Genomic DNA, 21,462 nt, shown 5'->3' on the forward strand with positions numbered 1-21,462 from the left:
CTAATACCCCTATAGTACTACTAATAGTTTTATCATCATATAGGTGCCAACTGAACTATAGCGCTAAGGGTCCGTAACATTACCTCCCTCTAAACTAAACCCTACTATATAGCTTACCTTTACTCTCTACTATCTAATCGATAATTTATATACTAATATTAATAGAGATAACGCCCTTATAGTTAGTATAATTATCCCTTTTATTAAGACCTATATTAATAATTTTAAGTATATAAGAGATATTTTAAAAGATAAGGATCTCGACCTTTATAACGTCTTTATCTTAATAAAGGTTAGTAACTTAACTTTTAACGACCTAGTTTATAGCCTTAACGATTTCGTTAAATTAGATTATTCTTTAAGAGCTACTACGACTAACTTATTAGCTTATATAGTAGAATTCTCTACTAGAAGCGACTAGAGCCTACTTTACTAAGAAGTTATCCTTAGTAACTTCTACTCTTTTAACTAAGAGAAGTTTAGTTCTAGCCTTAGACCTTATTAAAAGGACTATTACTGTAGGATTATAATAGACCTTAAGTCTTTTACTTATAGTATCTATCTTATCTCTAGCGTACCTACCGTAGGAAAGACTATAATTGTTAAATATCTTATAGTAGCTTTTACTTAGGCTCTTAGAGAGAAGATAGCTTAGATCCTCTTTATTATAGATAGTAATTCCTTTATTAATAAAGCTGTAGATTATTTCTATTCTTACTATAGATCCGCCTCTAATCTAATTACTAAGCTAATTAAGATTATTTACGTTAGTACTTAGATTATAGAGTCTAACCTTTTCTTAACTAAGTATAATCTTAAGTTACGTTAGGATTTTATAAGTATAGAAGTTATCTCTAAGTTTATAGTCTAAAAGCTTATTAATAATCTTAGACATGCTAATAATAATCGAAAGAAGTATAGCGACTTAAGACTTAATCTTAAGCTTTATTTCTTATCCTTATTCTAAGCTATAGTTAACTTTGTTAAGACTAATCTATAAGATACTTAGAATACTTTAATTAATCTCTTAAAGAAGTATACTAAGAATCCTCTTAATAATAGTATTAAGAATATCGAGATTACTAAACTCTTAAATCTCCTTTATAATAAAACTTTAGTAAGCGCTGATATTCTATTTACTACTTATAGTATATCTCTCTGTCTATTTATAATAGAAGCTTATAGTCTAGTCTTTCTTATTAAGGATAAGGATTACTAATCTCTACGTTAGTTTTTCCTTACTTTAATAAGTACTTACGCTAAGTCCCTTTTACTAAGTATCTTATCCGGAGACTAAGAGTAGAAGCTGCCTTACTTTTAGTCTCTTATTATAAAAAATATCTTTACTTCTTAAGTAAACTTTCTAAGATACTCCTTCTTTACTTAACTTCGCGATCTTAGTATTAGTAGAATATTTCTTAATATCTAGTTCTATATATTTAATGTAGACTTAGTAAAGATACTCTCTAACTACTACTATAACTCTACTATAATAGATAGTAATAAAAGAAAGATTATACTTAAGACTAAGCTTATACGTGCCTTCTTTTAGTATAAGTTTAATATTAATTCTAACGTAGTTATAGTTCTATACGAAAAGAGTAAACCTTTAAAGCTAGATAGATCTCTATCTATAATTAATATTAGCTAATAATAATAGCTCTTAGGTTTCCTTAACTATTTCTACGCTTTCTTTACTAACTATTAAGATTAATATCTAAATAAGAAGAACTTTATAGTTCAGATTCTATCTCCTTACCTTAGAGTTATAAACTAGCTTAAAAATAGAGTCTTTTTTCCGAATCTAACTTATAAGATCTCTATCTTAACTTATAATATTTATTAAGGAACTAGTACTTCCTTCTCTATTATAGTCTAGCCTTTAGATATAATTACTAACTTTACTAGTACCCCTTAAGACGATCTTATTATATCTATATATTAGAAATATAACTATCTCCGTCTTATTACAAAAGAATCTGTTAGTCTTTAAGCTAATAGAGTAAAGGATATAGCCTTTATATTAAGAGTTAACTGTACTAAGATAAATACCTAGTATTTCCTTTTCTTCTAAAGATATAAGTAGATTACTTCCGTTTCCGTAGAAGAGAGTAAAGTCTACTTTAAGTGCTACTATCTAAGTTATATAAAGGAAGACTATACCTAGATAGGATCTATCTACTCTAATTATTACACTCTTAGATACCTTAATATTAAATATACTTAGCTAAAGACCTTCTATAAGAAGAGTTAAGCTATCCTTATATACTAGAAGTATAGACTTAAGGGTTATATTATAAAGAGATATAAGGTTTATAAGTATTACAAGGATACTAGTCATACTACTAACACCTACCCCCTCCCTTAGTATAGTTACTACTTAAGCACTAAATATAAGTATAAGGACTACCCTTAGTCTAAGTACTCTCTTTATTATAATTTCAGTATCTATTAAACTAAGTAATATCCTAAGTACTTAGTATACTATAAATATAGTATTAAGTATAATTCTAAGACCTATTCTATTAAGGCGACTATTACTAATATATTTAGTACTAATATTATCTCTGATACTAACTTAGCCGCGGAACGCGAGTTATATATAAAGTATCACCTTAAGCTCTATAAAACACTTAAGATCAAGACTAAAAAGGAAATAATAGCTTATATAATCTCCGATATTTATAATATAAGTCTATTAGTCTTCTGTAAATATACTAATTTCTCCTTTAATAATACTTCTCCTAAGGATTAGTTCTTTCCTAGACTCTAGGAAATCACTAAGTAATACTCTTCCTTTAACGCCTAGTCTTTAGTTACTTTACTCTACTAAAACTAACTCGCTACTTATACTACTTTACTTTCTAAAGATAAAGATAGCCTTATTATTTTCTCTAAGACCTACTCAGTTCTAGAAGCCTCCCTTCTCTTTCCTTTTAATAATATAGCTTATACTATTATCTACTTAGAACTCTATTATATCTACTACCTTTACCCTATAGTTATAGTCCTCCTAAAAAGCCTAGTTACTACTAGAATCTTTAATATCTCCGGTAGTATCTTAGCCCTTAGTTTCGATATTATTACTAAAGATAATAAGTAAATCCTTAGCCTTAAGTTCACGCTACCCTCCCCTATTAGGTTAGACTACTAATTCATTTACCCTTCTAAGAATATTATTATATAAAGCTAAATACTTAAGAAGTTCCAGGATTTAGTCACTTTCTAGTAAGAGGCTATAAACCCTGAAGCCTAGGAACCTAAGGCAAAGCAGAATAACAGATAGAATAGAGGACAGAATAAAGGATAAGGAGAATAGGGACAGGTTAATACGAACGCTAAATAGTAAGGCAGAAATAGTACTAAACAGTAAGGTAGAAATAGTACTAGATAGTAAGGTAGTTAGGATTAAGGACTATCAGGATAGTTAACTTAGTAAATATAGTATTATTATATTATTTCTTTCTTTCCTTTTTTTTAAAAAAGTACTTTCGTTCTTAGAGAGAACGCTTATAGGAAGAAGGGATATTATAAGTCACGTGCACTAGCTTAGTTACCTATATTAGGAGAGCCCTATACTCTCTTTCTCCTTTCTCTCCTTAGACGTACTAATACCATACAATTAGCCCCTAAGTTTCCCCTTAGCCGCTGAGTGTGAGGTTTACAGGGCATCAATCTATAGTGCATAGTACCCGACAGCTCACTTACTCGATCGCAACAGACATTTAGTAGAGAGAATATATTCGATCAATGTCAGCCTGAGAAGAGAAGTGTCAATAACAAGGCCTCTAAGAAGCCTAAAGCTCTCGTACGTCCAAATTTCCGGAACTTCCCATCACGTTCAACACCTCTCGAATAGCGCTGGGCACAACAGGTTTCTCAAAAATGAGAGCATTGAAATGAAATGCCACCATATATCGCAGAGAGAATGAGAACCACGCGAAAGTCCACAAACCTCCGACCGCTCTTGTTTTCCCCAAGAAGACGCGTTCATCAGTGTCTTGCTGATACTAATGCCCGATGGTAGTCGCTTACATGATCTTTGGATACCTGCCTTCTTACCGAAGTGGATCACAATGTCCTCAACGGTGATTGCAAATGGCTGCATGAAGAAGTATACGAGCTGATTCCAATTATTCTCCCGAGTACTCGAAGGGAGATTCAAAGCACCTAGGTGATGTAGCAAGCCTGAGGCGATGAATGCCAGATAAAGTTGTAGGTACTTCGACGCCAAGGTACCCTTTCGGATCGGCACGAATGACCTCAGAGCTCTGAATGGGATATTCAATTTCTGCCCTCGCGATTAGCTACCATAAAGGGGCCAAATGCTAGGCAAACGCACCCGACGAATCAGCTGGTGCCAGAACTTTCCCCAAAGATCACGAATGGTACACACGTCGGACAGCACACCCATGACTGGAGGCCAATCCTCTGGGATGTAAAGTCCAGCTGCAACAGTCAGAGCCGAGAAGAAGGAGTATTGCATGAGCAATGCCTGACAGCTGCCGACTGCTGGTAACCAGGTAAAGAAAAGCTGTCGAGGCAGCCTCTCCGTGAAAAGGTCAGGTGGATCAGCAGATGTGTAGGCTGACACGCTGAGTGGATACTGAGAGACATCAAAAAGGAGACAGGAAAGTACTGCTTGTGAGAGCTCGCGCCGAACAAAAGTCCTAGTGAGTTTTAGGTCTGTTTGCACAGATTACGAGAGCTGCTTACCATTTTCCCAACCCGGCTGGTCGACCATTAGGCACATTGTTCACCCTCCAGTTCCAGCCAACCCCTCTCATAGATGTATTCAAATCCCAGCTCCATGCTAGTCGTTGCAACAAGCTTTTCCGAGGAGCATGAGCATCTTTCGTACGGACCCAGGCATCTTGCGGATGGAAAACAAAGAAATCCAGCCAGTGAAGAAGAGCCAATGTTGCCTGGATTGGACTCAGGGCATCCTGAGCCAACACCCCTGTCGTATATCTGGGAACTTGTGCAATCAAGAAAAGCAAGACAGCTGTCACAGACAGTGCACGGATCTTTCCTTGTGGGAGCAGAGAGCCAACCACGCAAGTAAGGTAAATACTGGGGATCAAGTACGGCCGCGGGGCGAGAGGACGGGCTTTATCAGGGACAAAGGAGTCTGGAAACATCTTGCAGGTGTAGACCCGCCCAGGACGCTACCCCGAGACGAACTCCTCGTTCCGATAGCAAATATTCTGCTCGATTGTTGTTTGGTTGGGAATCCAGGGCTGGAGAGGAGGGACAAGAATAAATAGGAACGTCGGCCGCGAGTAACTATCGCCCGTCTGACATTCTCAGTTCGGACCTCCTTCCAATAGGTACTGTAGGTAAGGTATTATAACTCGGCGCACATGTTCGCCTAATATGGCGAGCCCCACCTGAACAGCTAGCCTCGAGCCTCTCTCACGTCAGTCGAAAACGTCAGCTTGCCCTTCGGTCAACCACCCTCGCCTCCTCGAATCGCCGACTACGGATATCTGTACAGTATCCCCTCGACTGCCGAAAAGACACTTATCCAGGCGGTAGCGCTGAAGTGGGTTACTAAAGCTGCCTAGGTATCATCTTTGTATTTCAGACGTCCCTCGCTTAATCATCAGGTATTCTTTCATTCCATCTATCCACCCCCTGTAAAATAGGTGTGTCGATAGGCAGTTGAGGGGATAGGATAGGAAAAGCAACGAAATCAAACAATTGCTCTCTTTGATATTCGCTAGTAGGCTCAATCAACTTGGTCTGCTCGGCGTAGGGTCTAAACATATGACCGTATACTAATCCTCTTCTACGTTTTTTCGGTGATTCTTGATGTTAAAGTCTTCCAAGCTTGGTAGGCATTCGAAAAACTTTGTTCTATGCAACCTTGTAGTTGAGTATCTCGTCAAAGGAGGATTATCTTGAGGTGACTTAAAGGTTCACAAAGAGCAAACCATCTTAGTTCGACACTCTGAACAGAGCTTTCAAGTCAGTGCAAGAGCTTCACCACAGGCGAGAGTTGAGGCAGAATTACAGCACTTGATTCGGGAGCTTCAGAGTCTCCTGTCCTAGTCCGGATGAAGTTTCATGCGTGTGCCGCTCTGCAAAGTGAAGTCCTTCCAGTGACCAGAGTCCAGGAGAGTGTGAGAAATTATAATGAAGTCCTTTCAGATCTCAGTCGTCGAAACGATGGCCTGTTCACGGATCCGAGCTGGTTCAAAGCAAGTCTTTACCAGCCCGTACTGGACAAGCTCGTTCTGTTCTGATATATTAGATCCGAATATTGTCTCATGTATGGGCCGGAAAAGTAGAGTGTGAAGATGCTGTCTATTTTGGAGTGAACGATTGCGGCAAATTGAACCAAGCAACTTTGGATTGGGAGGCAGGCTTTCCCCCGGTACATGATGAGAAACATTCATGGTAGCCAACCAATAAAACCGACAGCATAGAGGTCCGGGAGTTGTACCTCGCTTTCGATAGATCGAGAAAGTCTAAGCAACAAGTTTGTAGGGACTGATAACTTTGTTTACACCAGGAGGCGCTGCTGTTGAAGAGGAAAGGGCGTTTCTCAAATATTGTACCTTTGTCGAAGACTTCGTCACCATGACAGTAAACAACGTATCTGTATACGGCAAATGATGGGAACTTATCGATCAAATGCCTACTAGTGGGCCACTTAGTCTGGCCAGGTTGGCCAAGTCTGTCATGTTGGGTGCACTGTTTCTGTGGCTGCGTCAGACTAAGAGAGAGGACGGTACGGTGGGTACAGATCGAAACACGACAGAGTCTCGACTTCTGCATCCCATTAAGATATATTGCCCAGCAAGTTAAAACTTCAGGCTGGAGAAAGGTAGGGGCATTGCTTAATTGTTTTGACCAAAGTGGGGACCTGTTTCGGTAGTAAGTAGTTCCCCTACATTCAATCCAGTGGCTAGCATTCACCTATTACAGACTTGAAGCTAGAACTTATACGGTGAGATCATACGGCGTCGAGTTGACAACGATTGAATGACAATAATCATAGACAAAGACTACGTTGACACTGTTGACCGTGACAAGCCGGGGCAGTTCTTCCAGCCTCTCAGACCGAAATTTCAGGCGAGAAGGTGTCCAGATCCTATCAACTTATGCTCCCGAAGCGGAACTAACCACGAGACGAAGATTTAATATATCCAAGACCCTAACTTCAGATCAGGCGCCTTTCAGGAATGGCAAAGACCATTAGTGTTAGACACGGATTTCATATGCCGCTGAAGTGGGCAGATCAAACTGGACATGGCCTGAAGTGGATCTTCTCAGGTGGTAAATGATTTCGAGGCAAGTTCACGATGGCCTCTCGTTTTACGACGCGTTGGATGCATTTTGAGACCTTGGATGGAAGAATACCAAATAGTAAATTGTGACCAGAGTCGAGGCATAGTTGAGCAGAAGACTCCTAGGGTTGAGATATTGAATAGAGTAGTTTGGGGATGGTGTAATACTCATAAATAGATCGGTTATGCTGCTTGTTGTCCATGACAGATCGATACACTTACAGTTTTTCAGAATGACTCCTTTGTTATCCTGAGGGCCGCTGCTCGTTGTATTAGCCATGCCCACGTCGAAAATTGAAGCGAATATAACTATGATTGATAAGCTAAATCTTGATACAGATGCTGAGATCTTTAAAGACCTGTCTACCGAGACGTGCAGTCTTTACGATGAAGTCCTGCAGTAACAGAAAACCACATAATGAGGCCCCGGCTTGACTGCAACCGGACGGGTTTATTAGCAAGTACAACTCTTTGGGGTCACTGTCAAGCACAAAGTGAAGGCACTCATCCCAGTCCGGAGAATGACCCCTAAAAATGACAATGAGTCCTATTTGTGCTGTGCTACCACCATTTAGCCAAGCATACTTTCCAAAATCGCAGCACATGCATCGGCGATACGATTTAACATGGAAATTAACATGCCTCCTAAGCAAGACACAGTCAAAAACTCCTGCTCCTTCGCACATACCACTGCCAGTACCTCTCACCCCGTGGGGTAGAAAGTATGGCATCACACCAACATGCATCCATTTCAACACGATGTACAACCCCGCCTACCCCCTCATCCAGATTTCACACCTGTTCTACCATGCACCACAATACAAGTGCCGAAGATAATGAGCAAACGGACACTTTTATCAGACTCCAGAATGCTCGACTCAAAGGGTTCACGACTTTGGCGCTCATTGAGAATGATCTCATCTCGGAGCGGCGGCTCAGAGTAAGTGGTCTAACAAACCCTATACACCTGCTACTTGCAAGAGATAGGTGGGAAGTGCATACGCCTGTAAGCAATTCTCTCTTTCGATGCCTTTGTAGCATTGGGTTTGCTTGGGCTGGTGCAGAATGGCGGAGAAACGATGGGAATTTGAGAGAGCTATCACTGATTGGAAAGGACAGGGGATGCTGATATATCGTTTAATAGATGGCAATGGTCTAGATAGAGGCATCTGGGATCCTAGGTATAACGAATTGGCTTAGCAAATTCTGCTACCTTCATCGAGGCTCGCTTCGATGATACTGGCTCACTTGCATACGCATCCGTGGGTAAGTGATTTCCCTAAGTTCAACTATTGCTGGAAGATGACGGAACCTCCTTATTCGGAGGCAATACCAAATTGTCCGCAATTCCAACGAAAGCTGGTAATATGGGCCGCCTGAGGTGTAAGATACACAGAGGAAGCTACTGCCTTGTGTAGAAGTTGAAGGAACCCCAGCTGACTGTATCCCTCACATGAACAGCTCGACACACTCCTCCTTGGAAACGAAGAACAATTGGATCCCAACCGCTTCCCGCCCCCATCACTAAGTCAGCGTTACATATCAAGAGCTCAACTACACAATGTACTCCGGATTCGTCAACCAAGTCCAAGCCAGGCCCATGAATGTGCTTCGGCATTCGAAGAACTACAACGCTGGCCTGCACTGCAAAACCTCCAAATTGGAATCGTGCCCAGTCACAAGGGGCATTTTGGCCAATCTCATTATAACAACAATTTGGCGAACGGGTACGCTTCCTGGCTGAGTGATGAGATGCGCGATTTACCTTGCGTCCGAGAGATTTGAGCTGCTCGTGAAGCCTCACCTGTGTGATTCTGATCGCCTGTGCTTGAATCTTCTCATTACGAATACCATGATACGTGAAATTATGCATGCAGTTGACATCGTGATCAAGTTCTTGCAGGGGGTTCGTATGACCAGTTGATCCAGGCGAGCCTTTCTTGGAAGACGAGGTATGTTATTCTCGCTCAGGCGGAGCCGGCTCAAACCCAGCGGTGTTCCAGCAGCTGACTCCAGTTCTGTGGAACAGGTCGTTGCGGGACTGGGATGCTCTATGGATAATGCAGTACGGAACATTAATTGGTGAACTTGGGACTTGCTGACGCAAGAGCAGGTACTTTGTTAGGAATACAAGACACTGCCGATCCTACCATCCTGCCAATGGGATCAGGCGTCACTAAAGGATCACAAGTGAGTACCTCTTCGAGGAAATGCGCAAAACGATTGAAATGTGTTCCATAAAGCGTACAAATATTGCGAAGACCATCAAGTAAATGACAACTAACACACCGAGGCGCAGCCAGCTCTCAGCTCTTACCCAGCCCTTCTCACTCCTCCGCTTCCCAGAACCGACCTGTTTAGACCCATACAGGTAGAATACTACATAGGCATGCAGGAAAATGATTTCTGGGACTTCAATGTCCGGAACTTCTCTCACTTCCGACCGGGCAAGATTTTGAAGAACGGAAGCCTCATCAACCTCATCTCGATGCGATCCTGGCAGCCGCCAGCAGTCTGCCAACTGGCAGAAAATACGAAGGACTACTTAGAAACAGTTGCACCCGAAAATTTAGCTGCAACGATGCTCAACGACCTTTTGCTGATGACACCAAACGATAGGATTGCGCTTGCAGGTGCGAGGAAGAGGAAGCTGACACACGAGAAATATGCCCGTTTGCTGCAATTGACAAGACGACAAACTGAAAGAATCTGGGATCAGGTTGAGATGATGGCGAGAGGGGACCTCCATATCAACGGATATAGCCTGAGCCAGTGTCTCGGCATCCTTCTCCTGTCAATTGGAGAGGTTATAAGCACTCTAGCAGACATCTTGACGGCACTGCGCGATTTTGATAGTTCCAGTGCCGCATACTTCAGTGAGCGGATAGAATCGGGAAGACTGTACTGAGATGACACCAGGTGCCCTGGCAGACGCGCAGAGTTTCAATCGCGGCGTCTGGCGTCTGATCGATGACATCGCCATGGCCTCCGATTTCCCGGAGCTGAGAGAACAGGCTTATGATCTGTGTCGAACCGTGGATAATACGCGCATGTTAATCACTGCCTCCTCAGGAACGCCATCAGGAATATCGCTAGAGGATGACATGGCTCTCGCGGATCAAGACGAAGCCGATTGTGTGCAGAGAATTGAAGCGGCAAGAGCACATCTGGAGAAGGGTGACGATGATACCTACAGCTAATACGATGTGTGAACAAGTATCGAGGTCTATGCCCTCTACACTATTGACAAAGTGCGCTGCTAGGATACTGATGTGTCATAGCAATTCCATGGATCATACTATTCGCCTGAAGGTAGTGAGTCGGACTATAGAGACGCTGCAGAAAGCTCCTGCGCCTGTGGGAAGATCTGAAGAACAGGCGAGGGTGCTACATTATGCCCTGCTTTTGGAGAGGGCGCTACTCCAGACCCAGCCTCCAGATGCAAGAGAAATCTTCATAGTATGATAGAGTAGGGGATGATTTGGCCAGTGGTACATTCAAAACATATGTGCTTGCATCGCTTTTCGGTGATGCATCACTCGACTAAATACATCTGCGGTCAGAGTATGGCTCCTTCTTGCATGACAGCAGCGTTCGACGCTTGCAACGCAGAGTGAATTGTTCACGGCCAGAACCGAAGCCAATAACGGGAAAGAAACCTGGTGCTGCACTCGTGCAACGGACATCACAACCGCCAGGCCAAGCCAGGCGCCAGCACCGGCATTTTCATCAGCATGAGCATCAGCACATACGCCCAGCCCCACTTTCACTTGCAAAGCACACATGCACCACTCCCAACGGCCACCATGAAGCAAAACATCAAATCTAGGCAGGCAGAAATACAGTGAAAGGGCCCCCTAGCTGCGACATAAAGCAAAGTACAAAGAATGCAAATAGTGCGATGTGCAACAGAAGGTTGACTGGTGTCAGAAGGATAGATGCCCGAAAGTCCCGATACCCTGGTGCTTGCACGGGTGTTGGCTGAGAATATTTGGAGGCTGGCCGGTCCTGTCTCGCAGGCCGCGACATACATGCGACGAGGGAAACAAAGGCAGAGAAATACAGTGCATGGGATTTGCCGACAAGGCCTTGCATGTGACTTTTGTTATGGACGTCCACTCGATGCGTTTCTGCCGGCGACGTATTGTAGTCTGACGCACCGGCGAGAAATGGGCCTCGGAGGCCTTTGCCAATGCTGCAACTGTCACGCTTTCACTTGAGGTCTCGCAATAATGATATACACTCTTGCCTGCCCTGCCGCTTCAATCACGGCTTCCCTCTACCCTCCCAGTGCAGACCCAGCCGAACCTGTGAACGCATACCTGTCAATACTCAAAAGCACGACTATAGATGAAGAACACTCGCACTCCTTGGGAAGATCCTCAGGTATAAATACTCTCTGTCCACGAGTTGACCTGAAGCCCCGTCTCAGCCATATTCGCATCCCGCAGGAAATCCAACGGCATCCACACGAGATGGCCTTTGATTTGGTCGAGCTTGGCCCGGATCTCCTCGGGAGGAATCATCTTGTCGTAGATGTGACCTGCCTTGGTTCCCTTCGGCGGGAGGAACTTGTCATAGTCATCAAAATTCTTGACTGTAACCAAGTCAGCATTCTGTGAGAATAACCACTTCAGGGACCGGAGGCTCACCATAATCATCAGGATCAGCGTGGAATAGCTGACGGAAGATCTCTGTATTCTTCGATGCTCGAGAGGTCCACAACTCCCAGACTTCATCGCTGAGAGGATCGGCCACAAAATCGAATGTATCACCCTTCTGTGGATCGTTGGGAACATCTGGTGGCTGGCAATTTGGGTCATCGCTTCCGTCCAGATCTTGCGGAGGCAAGAGACCAAGATGCTCACGCCAGAGATAGCGCCGCAGAGTCGCTGCATGATCGCCAGCGTCATATGGCTCGCCGTTCATAGTCGTTTTGAGAACTTTCGTATCAGTCATGACGATGGACAACTCACTGTCGTGGGCACCCAATTGCGAGCGATCATTCAGGTTGGAGCTTCCACAGATGACGGTTTTGTCATCCACGATCAAGCACTTGCCGTGGATATACAACTCTTCCTGGATCCAGTTTTCGGCCTCTCCTTCTAGCGACCCCTCCCATTTCTCGTCGACGAGATCTGGTTGGTCAAGCATGGCGTTCTTCGCCACGCTGTCTGTTGTCTTGGCCTCGCCAGTGTTCCCAGCAGCCTCGGCTTTTGCTTCGAATTTCCTCTTAGCATCTGTTTTCTTCTCCTCAGACTCATCGCCAGAATCGTCCCGAGGATCCAGACTTCCCTTCTTGCCCATGTGTTTGTCTGCGCCTTCATCTTGATCTTTAGAGCCGTGAATGCCAGTGTCCATGATCTCCTCTGCCTCTGCTCTTTGTACATCTTGATACTTGACACCCGACTCTTCTTCTTGCTTCTTCACAGCAGGAGTGACATTCAACCGGTCGTAAGACCTGAGATTGAAAAAGAAAATGTGCTTTTTCGGATCAACTCCTTGGGCTTTGACCTGCTCAAAGATAGAGTGCTCTCCTCTGCAAATTGACTTGTACTGATAGTCCATGATTGCCCTAGTTCCCATAGCTGCATCTTCACGAAGATCACCAGCGAAACCAGGGACTGATGGAATGACGGCAATGACCCGGAATTTCCTGCCCTCCTTTCCTGCACGGACAACTGCGTCAACAATTGCCTTGCCGATGAGGTTCTTGATTGGGGCCTGCTGGTCACCCGTGGCGGTGATGAAAAACTGGTTCTCGATATAGACATAATGCTGAGCGTTCCTGATCAGTTCGCAGTAGGCGTTCTGAATACTATGCTCCGTCAGAATACCGCTGGACCAGTCATCGCTACTTCGAACAATCTGGGCGTGAACTGTGCCTTGCTTGTCTCCTAAGGTCTTCCCGCTCAGTGGGGTGATCGGATGATGGAGGTAGTCTCCAACTGGATGCTTCGGTCTCTGAACGCCAACAAGATCCTCATCGTCGCCTTCCCGGCCTTCCATGGTCAGCCAGTCATACCTGCCATCGCGTTTATACTTGTCACGTTTGACGAAGTTCCATCGCAAAACAAAATGCTCAGCAATGTCGTATACACAATCTCCGATGACGCCCATGGCAACATCGTGCCAGGGCATACGTCCGTATTCGGCTTTCGAGAGTTCGTTTGATTTCCAATCATCCACACTCTGGAAGTCCATGACGCGGTTATTGTTGAAATCCTGGCCTGGCCATATTTCCCCAGCCACTCCTGCGGGGTGTACATCAGCTAGGGGATGCTGATGATTGTCCCATCTTCCAAAACACAGATCTAATCCACCAATAAATGCAGTGTTGAAGTCGATGACGATGAACTTTTCGTGATGCGCCCAATAGAATGTCATGTCTGCAGCGTTCTCCAGTACATTGTGATCTGGATGTCGCATAACAACGATATTGCCATGTCCAGGACTCCCCTTCGGACAGAGAGCTTGAAGAGCGTGCTTGGTGTGAGCAGAGTTGCAGGTAAGTGCGGCCTGGCACAGATCAGCAACAGTCCGATTCTCGTCCCTACAGTACTAACCTCAACTTCTCTGTAGACGATAACAAAGATTTTGACACCGGCTTCCGCCTTGCGCTTCAGAATCTGGTCAAGTCTCCATTCTTGATTGTAGTACGCTGGTCTTCGCAGGAACAACTCCGGAGACAGCCACCAATCCTCGATGTATATGGTTTCTTTCGCGTTCTCCAGGGCAACTGACACTGCCTGGTAACCTGTCAGTACCAGTCCTGCTGCAGAAATGAAGCTATGCATACCCAGTAATAGTCCCGCCCATCCACATACCACTTGATATTGTTCCCTGGTCGCTCCGGCGCAAAGGATTCAAATCTATGGGACTTGGCGATGCGAGTTCTCTTGTCATCGGTTTCCTTCTCGTGCTCTTCGTCGTGTCTATGATTTGGATTTATCTGGGAACGGGATTAGCACCCCGTCGTGTCAGTGCATAAAATAGAACTTACCAAGTTCGCAAACTTGCCAATCTCGTGTCTGGCCAACAGTCAGAATGTTCAAGCCCCACCGTGAGGCTGGCCGGGAGCGGGGTAACGAGGTATTTACTTTTTGTGGATGAAGCCAACCTTCAGATCATATAGCGACGAGTCTCTGAATTTCTCGCGCATGTTATCGAAAGGATGCTTCAACTTCTCCTTGAGCTTCTCTTTACTCGAACCTCCATCCTGTGGTGCCGCGGAGGTCATGGTGGCAGACTGTTATGTTATGCGCTGACCTGATGGCGGGGTATCTATTGTGAACGTGCTTTCTTGCGCAAGCATGAGAGAGAAAAGAGAGAGGGAGGGGGAGAGATGGCGAGGCTGAAGAGAGTACGCCTGTGTCTGTGATTGTGCCAGTGCCTGTGCCTGTGCCTCTTTTATGTGGATATGTATGGCGGGGGGAGGTTACTGTGCAGATACTGTTGATTGCGAGGTTCGCAGGTTTTGAGTAGACTGGATCAGCGCTAGGTATCAACCTACCTAGAAGGCACTGCCGAGCCCTGCCCGGCTCCTGCACCACACCTCTCCAGTAAGGTACTGGATATCTAAATTGGTGACACAAGACGAAATAGTCGGACTTACGAATACAGTACTCGTCCACATAAATAACAGTGCTTTCATGCTTTCATGCTTTCATGCTTTTCTCCCGCTGGATCTGACGTCACACTGCAGCCGGGGGCCAGGCAGGTGTGGTGGTGGTGTGCCACAGAGGACGAGGGGGACTGGAGACTGGGCCAAGGTGGGATTCCGGTCCAGGGAATGGATGGCGGCGGCTGCACGAGTTGGCCAAGATTCAAGATTCAAGATTCAAGATTCAAGAACCAAGATTGAAGACCACCACAAGTAAACCGACATACAGAGGAACAAGTACCTCTAGGTTCTCGACCAAGTAAGTTCCGATCCCACCAAATCCAAATTCCGATCCTTCCCAATTCGAAGTTCCAGAAAGAGCAAGCAAGAGCCTGTCTCGCCTTGTGCCATGCAGCATGCAGCTTTCAAGCTTTAGCTAATTTATCTGGTGTTTCACCTAGCACATCTATTTAACTTGACTTTACCTAGTTGAGTTGTGCGCAGACCATGCTCACCATGCTCGCCAGGCTCGGTAAAATTACAGCAGAGCAAGTAGGCACGTAACTTCGTAAAGCAAGTAATAAGCGAAATCCCTAGGTAGACCCTGGGTGTACCTTAATTAGTAAGAGGTGCGGAGACCTGCCCATCAAGTTGGAGCGATTTGGCACGCACTCGCGGGGGACTGACTGATTTCTTATCTGCCTTTCCTAGTACCTGATAAAGAAGGAGAGGAGGAAGAAGAGGAGGAAGAAGGGGAGGAAGAAGGAGAAGGTATTCGACAGGAGAGACCTTTCATACAAAGGCCGGGCTTGCTGCCCAAAAATAAACCCTGCCGTCACGATAATGATTTGAATTGCTACCAATGTGCTGTGAAATCTCCAACAGCAGCTCCAAGGAACGTGTTGTAGCGGCAAAGGGGATCTTTCGACTCTTGAAACAAGCTTCTGTCGCTGGAGCTGCCGAATGCGAGTACTACGAAATTTCACGACCGCAGTTACCCAATCTGCAGAGAACGAAGGGCGTTGTGAATGAGGGAGAGAACAAGCGATGTGAACAGTGAATGTCAATATTGCGCAAGTGGCTGCTCCAGCCCTGTGGTATGTTCTAAGCTCTGCTACCTTAGGTAACTTAGGTAGGTAGGTACTCGTCATTCAATGGGCATTAAAAAATCCAGCGGGGAGTACATAGTTTTATTGATAAATTCCCTGATCGCCTCTAGGTAGAGCGATAAGTCATGTGGTAGATCGAATGCCACGGATGACAACTTCTCGCTTAGCTGAAATGTCAAGAGTGGCTGAGTGGATAGTTATCAAAGAACCGAGGAAGGTACCTATTTCATACCATATCTGGCTTGAAATAAGTAACGTGAGAGAAACCCTATGGGGCCCTTATTTATTAATCATTCAACTCAGGGACTTAGAGCGTTAAATAATAATTAAATCAATGGGTATGGAAGTCAGCTCCAGCAACCCCTACCTACCTACCCCGGGGATGCGATAGTACGAGTAACGCAAAGAAGCCAGCCGAACCCCTTTTAAGGCTCTTTCCAGGTTCGAAGATTTATCGGATAAAAATCGGTCCGGAGGCCCTCGAATTCTTAGCGGCGAGGCGGCAGACACCCAACGCCATCTTCTGGTCTGGATACATCTTCAAATGGTCAGACCTTGCCTGTAAAGCTATTGCCTTGACAAGCAAAGATGGCTCGACTCGTGGACAATCCGCTGATTGCATCCGCGACGCTCCATAATCCTTGTGAGTAACATTACGCCGTATTCTTGAGCTTGCAATTTAATTCTTCCCAGTACCACTTTATCTTCACTCATACATCTGGCCGTTCACAATTATCTGGCCCATCTTCTTCCGATACTACTTCTCCGAAGAGCTATACTCGAAACATATTGGAGGGCAAGAGTGGACATTTGTCTGGTGTGGAACAATTATCACGGCGCAGAGTCTGGTTTGGCTTTGTACCCACTGGAACGTCAATCTACGATCCCTCTTTACCTCAACTTCCGCTGCGAAAGTGCAGGATGCAAAGCTTATCAAGGTCATCCCAATAACGAATGCCGGATCTCCAGACATCTGCGAGATAGTTAGAGACGACGTAAGTTGATGATCGCCGAGAGTGGGAGGAATGCTAATGTCGGGCAGGCTGGTGGCAAGTCGAACGTGTCCTTCCTCTTCCAAAAACGCAGATTCCTCTACAACGACGCGGCAGGCACCTTTTCTCCTCTAGAGTACGCGGTCGATTCGGAGCCAAAGCCCCTCCTCGAACAATTCCAGAGGTCCCGAGGAATATCAAGTTCTGCAGAGCTCTCTAGAATACACCAGCACTATGGCGAAAATACCTTCGATATCCCTGTGCCAACATTCACTGAGCTGTTCAAAGAGCATGCAGTGGCGCCCTTCTTCGTTTTCCAGATCTTCTGTGTTGGGTTGTGGATGTTGGATGAATACTGGTACTACTCTCTTTTCACGCTGTTCATGTTGGTCGTTTTCGAGAGCACTGTGGTATGGCAGCGCCAACGTACATTGAACGAGTTCCGCGGAATGGCTATCAAGCCTTACGATATTTGGGTCTACCGACTCAACAAATGGGTCGAGACTCAGAGCGACAAGCTGCTCCCTGGGGATCTTGTTTCTGTTGGCCGGACCAAGGACGACAGTGGAGTTGCATGCGATATGCTCTTGGTCGAGGGAAGCGCCATTGTTAACGAGGCTATGCTTTCTGGGGAGAGTACCCCCTTGTTGAAGGACTCTGTTCAGCTCCGTCCATCTGACGCCAGACTGGAGCCAGAAGGCCTCGATAAGAACTCTTTCCTGTATGGAGGAACGAAGGTCCTCCAAGTTACCCATGGAAACAGCGACGAAGAGAGACCCAAATTGGCATCCGGTGTACCCATGCCACCTGACAATGGCGCCATGGCTATTGTTGTCAAGACCGGATTCGAGACATCTCAAGGAAGCCTGGTTCGGACGATGATTTATTCCACGGAGCGTGTTTCGGCAAACAATGCCGAGGCGCTCCTCTTCATCCTGTTCTTGTTGATTTTCGCAATCGCCGCTTCCTGGTATGTGTGGGATGAGGGCGTGAAGAAAGACAGAAAGCGATCGAAACTCCTCCTAGACTGTGTCTTGATTGTTACCAGTGTTGTACCCCCCGAACTTCCCATGGAACTCAGTCTCGCTGTCAACACTAGTCTGGCTGCGCTGAGCCGCTACGCGATCTACTGTACTGAGCCATTCCGCATCCCATTCGCTGGACGTGTTGACGTTGCCTGTTTTGACAAGACCGGGACCTTGACCGGGGAAGATCTTGTCGTGGAAGGCATTGCAGGACTCGGACTCGGCCAATCTGGAACTGGCACCCCCCGAGAGAAAGATGGGGCTCATAGCCACATTACTCCAGTCTTGGAAGCGGGGATGGAGACGACCCTTGTTCTGGCGACCGCGCATGCCCTTGTAAAATTGGATGAGGGCGACATTGTTGGAGATCCCATGGAAAAAGCGACGTTGTCATCCCTCGGCTGGACTCTCGGCAAGAACGATATCCTCACAAGCAAGCACATGACCGCTGCAAAAGGAGCGCATCAAGCTACGGCCTCAAACAGTGTCCAGATCAAACGCCGTTTCCAGTTTTCTTCTGCTCTTAAACGTCAAAGTTCTGTCGCTACTATCACTGCCCAACATCCTGAAACCGGAAAGAAGATTAGGAGCACATTCGTCGGTGTCAAGGGAGCTCCCGAGACGATCATGAAGATGCTGGTCACGGTTCCCAAGGACTACGAAGAGACATTCAAGTACTTCACCAGAAAGGGATCACGTGTCCTAGCTCTTGCATACAAGCATCTCTCGACCGAATCGGAACTTGGATCTGGCAGAATCAACGAGCTGAAACGCGAGAAGGTCGAGGCAGAGTTGCACTTTGCAGGATTCCTGGTCTTGCACTGCCCTCTCAAGGATGATGCCAAGAAGTCTGTTCAAATGCTCAACGAGAGCAGTCACCGAGTTGTCATGATCACCGGAGACAACCCTTTGACCGCCTGCCATGTCGCTCACGAAGTCGAGATTGTCGACAGAGATGTCCTCATTCTAGATGCCCCGGAACACGACGATTCGGGGGAGAAGCTTGTCTGGAGAAGTATCGATGATCTTATTAGCATTCCTGTCGACCCTACCAAGCCATTGGATCCCAAAATCATTGCCAACAATGATCTATGCGTCACTGGATACGCTCTGTCCAAGTTCAAGGGTCAAGTTGCACTGCCTTCCATTTACCGCTACACTTGGGTTTATGCGCGTGTTTCCCCAAAGCAAAAGGAAGAAATCTTGATGGGACTTAAGGACCTCGGATACCATACCCTGATGGCTGGCGATGGTACGAACGATGTTGGGGCTCTCAAGCAGGCTCACATTGGAGTGGCCTTGTTGAACGGCTCTCAGGACGACCTGAACAGAATTGCTGAACACTACAGAAATACCAAGATGAAAGAGCTCTACGAGAAGCAGGTCTCCATGATGAAGCGTTTCAACCAGCCGAGTCCACCCGTACCAATTCTCATCGCTCACCTTTACCCTCCTGGACCTACCAACCCCCATTACGATGCCGCTGTGAAGCGAGAATCCGAGAAGAAAGGAAACGCAGCCGCCCTCAACCAGACAGCAGCGGCTGGAAACGCAGTCGAGACGATCACGTCGCCCGGCGCTCAAGCTATCATCGACAGCCAAACCCAAACGCCGAATCAGAAGAAGGCTTCTAGCTTGGCTGACAAGTTCACTCAAAGCATGATGGATGCAGAGCTGGACGAAGATGAGCCTCCAACGATCAAGCTTGGTGACGCGTCTGTTGCCGCACCGTTCACGAGCAAGCTCAGCAATGTTATTGCGATCCCCAACATCATCCGTCAAGGACGTTGCACTCTCGTGGCTACTATCCAAATGTACAAGATTCTCGCTCTCAATTGTCTCATCAGTGCGTATAGTCTTAGTGTCCTGTACCTCGAGGGCATCAAGTTTGGAGATGGTCAAGTGACGATTAGCGGCATGCTCATGAGCGTCTGCTTTTTGTCAATCTCAAGAGCCAAGTCGGTTGAGGGTCTTTCCAAGGAACGCCCCCAGCCGAACATCTTCAACTTCTACATAATCGGATCTATTCTTGGACAATTTGCAATCCACATCGTCACGCTTATCTACATCGCACGCTACTGTGACAGACTTGCTCCGTAAGTAAACCCCAGATAGGCCAGCACCTTTTACCCGACTAACAATCGTCACAGACGTGACCCCGATATCGATCTCGAGGGAGAGTTCCAGCCCTCTTTGCTGAACAGTGCTGTATACCTTTTGCAGCTTATCCAACAAATTTCCACCTTCGCCATTAACTACCAGGGTCGGCCATTCCGTGAGGCACTCTCAGAAAACCGAGGCATGTATTGGGGCATCATCGGCGTGTCTGCAATCGCATTCTCTTGCTCGACGGAGTTCGTGCCCGAGATCAACGAGAAGATGCGTTTGGTTCCTTTCACCTCAGACTTCAAGACGACCATGACAGTCACGATGATTGTTGATTATCTTGGCTGCTGGGTTATCGAGAAGACATTGAAGGTCCTGTTCAGCGACTACAAGCCCAAGGATATCGCAATCAGACGGCCAGATCAACTGGCCAGAGAGCAGAAGAGGATCGAAGATGCCAGATTGGAGCAGATCAGGCTGGAGGAGGCGAAGGCAGCCAAGGCGATCGAGGAGCTCGAGAAGCAGCTGGCGGCGTAATGTGACTTTGTATAAAGAGTATAGACGTGTAGCATAGAATGCATGTGTTGTTCGAGTTCTGCTCCGGCTCAGTGTGTGATGGCATCGTTCCCAAATGACTGACAGTCGAGCGAGGCAGGTCAAGTCTTCGTGCGCCCTATGCCTATGCCAATGCTCTGACCTGGCTGGGAAACCCCTATGCCCAAGGCCAGTTACACGGCCGTCCAATCACAAGCGTAATGTACTCACTGTATATTTCAGACCCGGTTCAGCTGCGTTGAGCCGAGTGGAGTTCCCATGGCTTTTCACAGTCCGGGCAGAGCCCCAGCTAGTCCGACCGACCCGACGTCATGGCTGCAGAGGTACGAGTAAGGTAGGAGGTAGGGTAACCGGCGGAGTACAGGGCAGGTGCAGGTGAACCTGGCAGTGGAGTGGACCTTAAGCGAAGCTCGTTCCGCCGGCTGAAGCAACCTTGGAACCTGGACCCGGACCCAGACCCAGACCTGGAACACCGGACCCTTCCAATTGGAAGCAGGCTCGGCTCGGCTCCAGACCAAGATCAGGGATGGGAATGGTCGAAGGTAGAGAAAGCGCTACCTTAAGTAAGGTAAGGTGGCTTGGTAGCTTGTCCCCTGCACTGCAGCCGACCTAAATTTACCTCTAACTATAACCAACGCCGGCGCCAGCAACCAACCCGCCATTCTCTGCTCTGCAGATTTTGCTCTTGCTCTTGCTCTTGCTCGTGCTCTTGCTCTTCATCGTTGGGGAAATACAGAGTGGTTCAGCTCATAGGCATTTCATCCGTAGCAGCCCCGT

The 21,462-nt window shown here is 46.2% G+C and overlaps 5 protein-coding genes across 5 annotated transcripts; 3 read left to right on the top strand and 2 right to left on the bottom strand.

Moving 5' to 3' along the window:
- Positions 1–3,405: 3,405 nt before the first annotated feature.
- On the bottom strand, positions 3,406–5,219 carry ONS95_013910 (uncharacterized protein). Its single transcript, XM_058507559.1, has 4 exons — positions 4,717–5,219; positions 4,343–4,670; positions 3,709–4,291; positions 3,406–3,629 (listed from the first exon to the last, which is right to left on the bottom strand). The coding sequence occupies exons 1-3, from the start codon at positions 5,139–5,141 to the stop codon at positions 3,842–3,844; spliced, it is 1,203 nt and encodes a 400-aa protein (XP_058356728.1). The 5' UTR covers positions 5,142–5,219; the 3' UTR covers positions 3,406–3,629; positions 3,709–3,841.
- A 2,641-nt stretch (positions 5,220–7,860) lies between these two features.
- On the top strand, positions 7,861–8,824 carry ONS95_015070 (uncharacterized protein). Its single transcript, XM_058508756.1, has one exon. It carries the CDS (start codon positions 8,020–8,022, stop codon positions 8,422–8,424), a length of 405 nt encoding a protein of 134 aa, XP_058356729.1. The 5' UTR covers positions 7,861–8,019; the 3' UTR covers positions 8,425–8,824.
- An 860-nt stretch (positions 8,825–9,684) lies between these two features.
- Positions 9,685–10,495, top strand: ONS95_013911 (uncharacterized protein; the record flags this gene model as incomplete). The annotated part of the gene is made up of 2 exons (XM_058507560.1): positions 9,685–10,171; positions 10,215–10,495. 2 exons carry the CDS (start codon positions 9,685–9,687, stop codon positions 10,493–10,495), a joined length of 768 nt encoding a protein of 255 aa, XP_058356730.1.
- A 1,182-nt stretch (positions 10,496–11,677) lies between these two features.
- On the bottom strand, positions 11,678–14,535 carry ONS95_013912 (uncharacterized protein; the record flags this gene model as incomplete). The annotated part of the gene is made up of 6 exons (XM_058507561.1): positions 11,678–11,892; positions 11,948–13,814; positions 13,862–14,044; positions 14,095–14,247; positions 14,299–14,326; positions 14,396–14,535. 6 exons carry the CDS (start codon positions 14,533–14,535, stop codon positions 11,678–11,680), a joined length of 2,586 nt encoding a protein of 861 aa, XP_058356731.1.
- A 2,060-nt stretch (positions 14,536–16,595) lies between these two features.
- ONS95_013913 (uncharacterized protein) lies at positions 16,596–20,667 on the top strand (the record flags this gene model as incomplete). Its single annotated transcript, XM_058507562.1, has 4 exons — positions 16,596–16,650; positions 16,701–17,002; positions 17,050–20,120; positions 20,175–20,667. The coding sequence occupies 4 exons, from the start codon at positions 16,596–16,598 to the stop codon at positions 20,665–20,667; spliced, it is 3,921 nt and encodes a 1,306-aa protein (XP_058356732.1).
- Positions 20,668–21,462: the final 795 nt, after the last annotated feature.

Source organism: Cadophora gregata (assembly GCF_030347475.1).
Source record: "Cadophora gregata isolate MNR1 chromosome Unknown scaffold_8, whole genome shotgun sequence".
In the NCBI taxonomy this organism is placed as follows: domain Eukaryota; kingdom Fungi; phylum Ascomycota; class Leotiomycetes; order Helotiales; family Ploettnerulaceae; genus Cadophora; species Cadophora gregata.

Coding starts and splice junctions, on each gene's coding strand:
- ONS95_013910 (XM_058507559.1), bottom strand. CDS start 5,141: ATGTTTCCAGACTCCTTTGTCCCTGATAAAGCCCGTCCTCTCGCCCCG. Junction 4,671..4,716: donor CCAGCCGGGTTGGGAAAATG/GTAAGCAGCTCT, acceptor AAAACTCACTAG/GACTTTTGTTCGGCGCGAGC. Junction 4,292..4,342: donor GGCACCAGCTGATTCGTCGG/GTGCGTTTGCCT, acceptor TCGCGAGGGCAG/AAATTGAATATCCCATTCAG.
- ONS95_015070 (XM_058508756.1), top strand. CDS start 8,020: ATGGCATCACACCAACATGCATCCATTTCAACACGATGTACAACCCCG.